The sequence below is a fragment of the Molossus molossus genome, unplaced genomic scaffold, assembly GCF_014108415.1.
Source record: "Molossus molossus isolate mMolMol1 unplaced genomic scaffold, mMolMol1.p scaffold_m16_p_6, whole genome shotgun sequence".
Classification (NCBI taxonomy): domain Eukaryota; kingdom Metazoa; phylum Chordata; class Mammalia; order Chiroptera; family Molossidae; genus Molossus; species Molossus molossus.
In genome coordinates, this window is record NW_023425399.1 from 1058644 (window position 1) to 1067817 (window position 9174).

General features: G+C 67.3%; 1 protein-coding gene across 1 annotated transcript; it reads left to right on the plus strand.

The window, feature by feature from the left end:
• Positions 1 to 1205: 1205 nt before the first annotated feature.
• GATA5 (GATA binding protein 5) lies at positions 1206 to 8959 on the plus strand. The gene is made up of 6 exons (XM_036246016.1): positions 1206 to 1746; positions 2969 to 3144; positions 7678 to 7803; positions 8170 to 8257; positions 8537 to 8664; positions 8804 to 8959. The coding sequence occupies exons 1-6, from the start codon at positions 1206 to 1208 to the stop codon at positions 8957 to 8959; spliced, it is 1215 nt and encodes a 404-aa protein (XP_036101909.1).
• Positions 8960 to 9174: the final 215 nt, after the last annotated feature.

The window sequence follows — 9174 nt, forward strand, 5'->3', positions numbered from 1 at the left end:
GCCCCACAGAGTCCTCTGCACCCAGGACAGTGAGCGGAGGGCCGGTTTCTGCAAACGCAGAGCATTCACGGCCCGAGCACCACGGACAAGGGTGTCCCGGTGAGCCCTGCGCCCGCCAGTGCCGGCGCATCCAAATTGGCCTGCCCGGCCAGCCACGCCTCCCAGCGGGGGACGCGCCTCGCGGCTGCCCTGCTTGAGCAGAAATTGAGGAAACTGTGGGACTCCCGCGGGAGTTCTCGCAGGCAGCGGCCGTCCTCCACCCAGGTCAAGTCCAGAGACACGGAGGCGGGCGGTCCTCACGGAAACGAGTCTTAAGTCCAGGGGCGTCACAAGGGCGCCCTACCACCGCGTGTCCGTGAGCGCGGTGAGCAGGTCACGGACTCTTCCTCAGGCACGGAAGCATACGCCAGGCCAGCCGCGCGGAACCCTCGAGTCCCCCGCCCCCAACAATTGAGAATAGTCTCTCGAGCCCCGTCTACCCCGGGGCCCACCAAGCCGCGGCTGGCTCCTGTCGCCTGCGCCGGCCCGGACTTAGCGCTGGGTGCCCAGCGCCGTGCGCCCTCGCCGCCTTTCCCGCGGAGCCCCGAGGGCCGGGCCTGCTCGGGTCACGTGGCGCCGCGGCCGCAGCCCCAGCGCTGACCCCGCGGGGTGGGAGGAGAGGGCGCGGGGAGGGAAGGGGCGGCGCGGCGGGGGCGGGCCGGGGCGGGGCGGCCGGAGGGGCGGCAAAGCTCCCGGGATTCCCTGAGGAACCGTGCGGCCCCCGGCTCCCAGTCCCCAGACCGCCTGTCACCGGCCCAAAGCAGCCGCCGCGCCCTCGGGGCCTCACGACGAGCCGGTGAGCTCCCCAGTCGGGCTTGGCGCCTTCTGCAAGCGCGGCGGGGCCCCAGCGCCCAGGCCCTGCACCCCGAGGACGCGGGACGTCCGGGACGGCTTTTTCTCAGCCCCGCTGAATGCACCTGGGAACCTCGGAAGCCCAGACCGCAGAGGAGGTGAGCTCGGAGTTCCGGCTGCGCCAGGGCTGCCCCCTGCCGGTCTGACCCCGCGGCCTCGGACCCGCCCCTAAAACGGCCCCGCTAGGGAGTGGGGAGCGCGCCCCGAGTGGCAGCACCTGCGCGGCACGAGCGCGGGCGGTGGCGGGAGCGCACTGCGGCCGTGACCTCCGCGCCCGTCTCTCTTCCCAGCAGATCAAGGCCAAGTCCGGGAAGATGTACCAGAGCCTGGCGCTGGCCCCGAGCCCCGGCCAGGCCGCCTACGCAGACTCGGGCGCCTTTCTGCACGCGCCAGGCGCGGGCTCCCCGGTGTTCGTGCCGCCGGCGCGCGTCCCGTCCATGCTGCCGTACCTGTCGGCGTGCGAGCCGGGGCCGCCCTCGGCGCTCGCCGCGCACCACGGCTGGGCGCAGGCGGCCTCGGCGGACTTACCAGCCTTCGACTCCGGCAGCCCGCACCAACCTGCCGCTCAGCCAGCGGGGGCCGCCTCGTTCTCCTTCGCGCACAGCCCCCCGGGGCCCGGCGGCGGTGGCGGCGCGGGAGGCCGGGACGGCGGCGCCTACCAGAGCGCGCTGCTGGCTCGCGAGCAGTACCCCGCCCCGCTCGGGCGGCCTGTGGGCGCCTCGTACCCCACCGCGTACCCGGCCTACATGAGCACCGACGTGGCCCCGTCCTGGGCCTCCGGGCCCTTTGAGGGCAGCGTTCTGCACAGCCTGCAGGGCCGCCCCGCCGGCCTCCCTGGCCGAAGAGCCACCTTGGGTGAGTGCGGGGCTGGGGCAGCTCCATTGGGTCCTCGTCCCTACCCGAGTGCAACCCGCACCCTACGAAATGCAGGCTTTCCTGGCCGGGTGGCACGCCAGCGTGGGGCCGGCCAGAACCCCGGGACACTGCAGCCCCGCCACAGCCTGCCCCTCCGAGCCGAGAAACCCTGAATTCTCTTTGCACCGTAGAAGAAAGTGTATCTATTTCTACCTTTCCCTCCTCCGAACCCAGCGTTCCCAACGGTGCCACTGTAGGGCCTACACGCTACCCGTTTTCATGAAAAATTTGGAAGTGATTTTGCCACGCTCAAAACACCGATTTATTCAACAAAGCTGCCACATTCGTCTCTGTTCTAGAATGTTTACATATTCTAATTTGAGACCCGGTTCCAATGCCTCCCCGGCTGTAAATTTGGACAATCGGATTCCAGGCCCATAAAGCCCAGAACAGTCCACCCGGTGTGGTGCAGGTCAGGGCCACTGACGCTTTCTCAGCCCCTGGCCAAAACGAAACCCAGGCTTGGGCTTGCTGTCCTCGGGGACCCCCTGGGCCACCCCTCCTGCCGGCCAAGTCCCACAGCTCCACCCCGGAGTGGCCTTTTGGTCCCGCCGCCTCCTGGGCGGCGCAGGAAGCGGGTCGCTGGGCCTCGGCGCCCATCCCGGCCCAGCGATGATTGATCCCGCCCCGCCCCCACCGGGGCCGGAGACCTCGCGTCGCCAGCGCCCGGCGGGGCCTAGCGGGCCCCTGGGCCCTGTGTGTGCAGCAGAGTGCCCGGCGGAGGCCCAGCTCCGCTGCCTCCTGTGGTCGCCACCACGACAGTGCTGACCGGCCCCTGGTCTTGTAGAATACGGAGATCTGGATCCTCTGGCTTTGCAGAGGACACAGCCCTTGCGCCAGGGGAGCCGCTCCCCACCCCTCCACCCCTGCCCCCAATCAAAATCACAGACCCTAGTGCTGGACCTCATGGGGGGCTGGGGGACAGTTTCCCATCTTCCTCCCTGAGGTTTAATGTATGAAATCTCCCCCACTTTATAAAACCAGCCCTAAGGAGTGTTTTAAAACCACACAGACGTGACTGCCTGTACATTTAAAATTAGATAAAATATATTTGACATGAAAATAAATGTGGGCCCCCTCGCCCCCAAAGAGGGAGAAGTGCTGCCGGCACCCCGAGCTCCGGGCAGGGACAGCCGGGCCCACGAGCTGCCTGTCCCCGCAGTGTCTGACTTCCTGGAGGAGTTCCCCGGCGAGGGTCGCGAGTGTGTCAACTGCGGCGCCCTGTCCACGCCTCTGTGGCGCCGCGACGGCACCGGCCACTACCTGTGCAACGCCTGCGGCCTCTACCACAAGATGAACGGAGTCAACCGGCCGCTCGTGCGGCCCCAGAAGCGCCTGGTGAGTGCCCTGCCCTGGGGCCCAGCCTGGCAGCGCCCGCCCGGCTGCTCGTCGGGGGGGTCCGGGAGGCTCCCGAGGCCCCAAGCCCTCGTGGGGTGTTCTGGGGAGGCCCCAGCTGGGATGACAGCACCCCCTCCCCTATTGCTATGGCAGGAAGGGACAAAGGACCTCCTCCCTGAGCTTGAGGCTGCGATTTGGTGGCGTCTGCCGGTCTTCCAGTCTGGACTGGGAGAGCCTGCGGGGGCTCAGCCTGGGGCTTTGAGGGTGATGGGGTGACCATCTTCTGGTCTGGCTAGGTGGGGGCGCGAGGGGACCTGGTCGGGGCTGGGGGGAGGTGGGTGCTGGGTGGGTGCTGCGTCAGAGGACGCGAGGAAGGGCAGGGGTCTGAGGAGCACCCAGCGGGTCTGCGGCTGTTGGTCTCCGGGTGAAACGGGCTTTCACTTTGGTTCCTCCTGCGGTGTGTCCGGGTGGGAGCTGGAAATTGGGAGCCTGGCTTTTGCCCCAAGCGGGCAGAGTCCCCGGAAGCTGTGTGAGGGGTAGCGACTCTGCTCTGTCCGTTTCCCGGGCAAATTTGGGTGTTACGTACGTTTGTAATCGCGTGGAAGGGCCTGCCCGGTGTTGGGGCTCTGCAAGCTACCGTGGCTCCCGCCGAGGTCCGGGCAGAGCACGGGGTCGCCGAGCCTCCTGGTTGGAGGCTCACGTGAGACCCGTCCGGGTCTGTGGGTTCAGGCTGGTCTTCTGGTGCGTCAGGCACGGACAGCGGGGCAGAGGTTGGGTGCCCGGCTGGCCCAGCAGCCTGCACAGCGGCCGTTCTGGGCTGGGGGCAGCCGCTCAGCTGTAGGGAGCCCTGGCAGCCCCGAGCCCCAGACTGGGCAGGCGGAGCGCAGGGCCGGCGGGGTCAGGCTGGTCCAAGGCAGCCTCCGTCTTTCCCCTGTCCTGGCCTGGAGTTCGGGGCTCTTCGGGTGCCCCGACCTTTCTCCACTCTCACTGTGCCTCTCAGAGAGAGGGGGCCCCTTAGAGTCCACATCACACCACACTCTCACCTGCCCCGCGTTCACAACCCCCACCCCTGGTGCGCTGTGTCGCCGGCACCTGGTGTGTTCCTTGCTGATGGGGAAACAGGCTCAGGGGAAAAGGTTCTGGGGGGCTGCCACCCAGACTTCCTCCCAGCAGAAAGTCCCTGACGGGCATGCTCACAACGGCCAGAGCGTTCGCCCGGGGCTGCGGGACGCTGGGCAACTTCCCTGGGCGCACAGCCTGCAGACCGCAGACCCTGAACACAGACCAGGCTGCACCCGAGTCCCCTGTGCCTCGCCGTGCTGAGCCCTCCGGCCCAGGCCCCGGGAGATGAATGTGTCCCCGTGCCGTGTGGTCGAGATTAAACCAGGCAGCTCCGCAGAGCACTGGAGCCTTGGCCGGCTCTGTGGACGGGCCGAGCCCTAGCGCTCGGCCTGGTGAGGCTCCTGTTCCTGGTCTGGGGCCGCGGGGTAATTAAGACGCCTGCTAAGGGGAGGACCCTGTGCGACCGCTCATCTCCCAGGGCCGTAGGCCGCAGAGGGTGGGCAGCCTGGTCATCCCTGTGGCCAGGCCGACGCAGACCTGAGTGCGGGACGTGCCCGGTTTGCCGAGTGGGACAGGGGTCAGCGGACTTCCGCGTCTCTCCAAGCAGCATCCTAAGGGTTCACTCTGCTCGCTGTGGTGTTCGCACGTGGTGCTCAGGGAGGAGGACCCCAGTGCTTGCTCTGTGGCAGGGCCCAGCTGATGTGTGCACCCCGAGACTCAGAGGGTCCTGAGACAGGAGCTCGGGCCACATGGCTCCCGCCATGGTGGGGCTGGGCCGGTGGCCCCAGACTCGGCCCCCACTCCAGTGCCTTACTGTCCCTGTGTGTGGCCAGACCCCATGCCCCAGGAGGGGCCTCCCCAGGAACATTGCCCTAACCTTCTTTGAATGACTGCAGCTGCCCTAGCAGCTTTTCACCAAGAATGTGACAAGAACCGGCAGGCCCCTCCCTGCAGGCTCTGTTGACCTTTGTGTCTCGTTGGCAGGCTGGGGGTGCACCTCTGACCTGAGGTCTCCGTCCGCGTAGATGCGCAGGGCAGATAGTTGCGGTGGTTCCCATCCCCGTGGGCTGCCCGTCTGCCTGTGTGGAGGGCCGGGTGTCCTGCAGCCCCAGTCGCCACCCCCCGCCGGAGCCGGCAGCCAAGGCCGGAACCGGGGGCTCACTGGCCTTAGGCGGCCCCCGGTGCCTGCTCCGGGAAGTGGCCAGCGCCATGGGTGCCCAGCGCCCTTCCCCGAAGGAATCAGACCTGGAGGGGCTCCGACGCTCACCGGCCCGGGGTCCTTCCGAAACGGCCCCCCCTGCAGGCGGTGGTCCCCACGAGGTTTGCTGAGTGATAGTGATACCGGCAATGTCAGGTCACACGTCTTCCGTCATGTCTCTCCTTCCAAGATGTCCAGGGGCCCCGTCTGAAGTGGGAGCCATTCTTCCAGGCTGTCGCCCGTGTGACCTTCAGGCTTACTCCCTTCCCAGAGTGTCCCTCTGCGTGGAGGGTGCCGTCCTTGCCCTCCAAGCCCTTCCCTGTCCCTGCTGCGCCACCCCAGCACCCCTCCGTGCTGCCGGCCCTGACCTCCTGACGTCCCAGAGTTCGGGTGGCTGTGCTGCACCCACAGCCTTTGACGGTTCACCTCCACGGACGAGAACAGGCCAAAGCAGAAGCCAGAATGCAGGGGGGCGGGCGTGGGGACCTGGGAGCCGCTGCCTGGCTGCAGCCCCGACACCAGGCGAGCAGATGGAGGCTCGGGACGTGTGTCCCCTGTGCGTCCTGCCCAGGGGGCAGTTCTACCACTCGAGGAGCACTGGGGCCCCTCAGGGCCTCTGAGCCTCAGTTTCCCCTTTGTGAAACGAGCCTGGTGAGGGGAGAGGCAAGATCAATGAGCAAACACAAAAATTGTGGGGTTGTTGCGGTCGTTTATTCCCCATTTTCTTAATTTTAATTTACTCTCCAATCTCTTGGATTTGTGCTCACTGTGAAGGTTCAGACATGGCTCCCAGGGCAGAGGGCTGAGTCCACATGCTTTGGGGGCTGTTTCCCACGTGTACGGATTCTGCACACGGGCACCCTCTGTGTGCACAGCTCCCGGCATCCGAGGGACAGATGGAAGGGGGGCGGGGCTGTGGGGGCCTCTCGTGTCCAGTAAAAGCAGCTGCTTCCTGGACCAGCTCAGGCTGCGGCCTGTTCCTTTGGAGAGGTGTTTGCAGGGCCTGAGTTTTCTTGGGAACACCTGGTGTCTGGTGCGGAGGCTTCAGACAGGCCCCCACTCCCCGCCCCAGGCCGTTCACAGGGGGTAGGCCTGTGCCCTTGACCGCTGACCACAGCCTGGGGAGTGGGTGGTCAGCAAGCCTGGCTACCCCCAGTCATTGCAGAAAGAAGGATCTGAGAGGTTGCTGACAGTCGGGGAACCTGAGGCTGGCCCCTGTCTGCTGACCCCTCACCTGGGTCAGGTTCCTTTGGGGGCTGCGTTTGGCAATCTCCTGGGCTGGACAACACCAGGGAGGGGACGAGCCTCCTCAGGACAGTTTTGCGTGTGGGGCTCCATGCGTTTCAGTAGCTGCCGCCGGAAGAGGGCTTGACGCCCTACATTGCCGTGTTCTGGGCGAGGGGCCAGGTGCCCGGACCAGGCAGGGGCAGTGCAGACGGAGGGAAGGGCGGGACAGGTTCAGGGCGTCTGAGGGCACAGGCTGGGCTGAGGGGAGAGTGCACCCCGAGATAGTAGCTAGGGGGGCAGTGCCACCAGCAGGCGATGCTACTGGGGTGCGGGGAAGGGCTTCGGGTCTGAGGTACGTAGGGGGTCTTGGGCCGGGCACAGAGCTTCTGGAGGCCCTGGCTGGGAGTGACAGGACCCCATCTAAGTCCCAAAGTGTGCGCCAGGCAGAATGTGTGCTGAGGCAGGGACCCCTGAGCTCGTGGGGGGCCCCCGTTAGGCCCCCATTCCAGGGATCCCTGCAGCTGGTGCAGCTGGGCCCTGCCAGGTGCCCAAGTACAGGGAGGTTGGGGTCCCCTGTCGGAGATGGGCCTGCATGCAGGGTTGGGGGTCAGCCCTGTCGGCAGGCATGGGAAGGAGACAGGTCTCCGGAAGGTTCTGCAGGGGCTCAGGCTTGCTCTGACATGAGGCGGTGGGACCCGGTGCCCTCAGCCCCCTCCCCAGTGGGCGGTTGCTGAGTGGCGCCCACGCTGAGTCTCAGGTCCTGGGAGGAGGTGCCAGAGACCAGCAGGTCCCTGAATGTCCAGCCTGGGGCCTGACTCCCTGAGGTGCTGCTCCATTGTAGAAGGACGGGGTCCTCATGAGACCCTAGCCCCACATCCGGCCTGTGATGGGGAAACCGGCCCGGGGTGCAGTGACCTGTGCCAGGCTCGCGGGGAACAGAGGCTCGCACAGCCTCACAGCAGCTCAGAAGCCCGTGGGGCCTGGACCTGGCCGCTGGTCAGTCTGTCCACCTCCATGCGTCCTCCTCTGGCCTCCCCCGTCCACAGTCCTCAACCCGCCGCGCCGGCCTGTGCTGCACCAACTGCCACACGACCACCACCACCCTGTGGCGGCGCAACGCGGACGGGGAGCCGGTGTGCAACGCCTGCGGGCTCTACACGAAGCTGCACGGGGTGAGCGGGGGCGGGGCTGCTCTGCGGGGTCACGGGGTGGGGGGGGGGCTGCCCCGTTACACAAGGCCCCACGCACTGTTCCTCTCAGCCCATAGCGCAGACGGGCCCACTGAGGCTCAGCATGTCACTGGGGCTCACTCCCAGCCCTGCAGTGGGGACAGGACTCTGCACTCCAGAGTCCCCAGCCCACCGGCTCCGGGAGGTCACGGTGGGGCAGCTCCTCCAACGGAGGCACCTGCTCAGGGGCGGCAGCGCCCCCATCAGGGCTGTGAGGACGTGTGCTCCGGGAGCGAGGGCCGCTGCAGGGCTGAGATCCGGGTGGTGGCCGTGCAGGGGACCCACTGCCCACCCTGCGTGCCTCTGCAGGTGCCCCGGCCCCTGGCGATGAAGAAGGAGAGCATCCAGACTCGGAAACGGAAGCCTAAGAACGTCACCAAGACCAAGGGCTCCCCAGGTGCAGGGCCAGGGCCCACCCGGGTGCCAGGAGGGGGCCCGGACCCCCAGCCCCTCCGCTGGGGCTCGCGTTGAGTGTCTCACATTCCACCATTAGAGATTCACATGTTTGGCGCAAGCATTGTCCCCACGAAGTACAAACACCCCGCCTGTTCTGGGATGGCTCTGGCTGGGGAGGGGCGGGGGGCCTGAGCTCACCCAGCAGTGAGGCAGGAGGGAGCCACAGGCAGCCCTCACTTGCCCTGGGACAGCTTCTGCAGGTGTCCCACCTCCCCCTCAGGGTCCACAGGGAACGCCACAGCTTCCCGGCCATCCTCTGTCCCCAACTCCGAGAGCTCAACGGCCACTTTGAAACCCAAGCCCAGCCTGGAGTCTCCCACTTGCCCGGGGCCCAGCGTCACCTCCCAGGTAAGGCAGACAGGTGGGGTGGGTGCCGGAGCTGGCCCTGGGCACCTCCCCAGGGAACCCTGAGGGCTCCGCGTCCGCATTCCAGGGGTGAGGAGACCCCTTAGGTGCCTTCTCCTGACAGGCCCCCTCCTCCCTGCAGGCCTCCAGGCAGGCGGACGACCCCCTGGCCCCCAGCCACTTGGAGTTCAAATTCGAGCCCGAGGACTTCGCCCTCCCCTCCATGGCCCTGGGCTCCCAGGCTGGCCTCGGAGGGGGCCTGCGCCAGGAGGCCTGGTGTGCACTGGCCTTGGCCTAGGTCCCCAGTCACCCGCTGGACCCACTCCAGTGCCCACATCGCTCCGGCACGGAACAGCCCGCTGGGCCCACCGCCAGGAGACAGGAGCCCGCAGGGTCTCGAGGTGCTGGGCGTCCCTCCGCACGCAGCAGGGAGGCCTGGACAGAGGGCAGCCAGGCCCCAGCGCAGGAGGAAGGCTAGGGGGATAGGGGCTCGAGCCTCCCCACAGCAAGGGA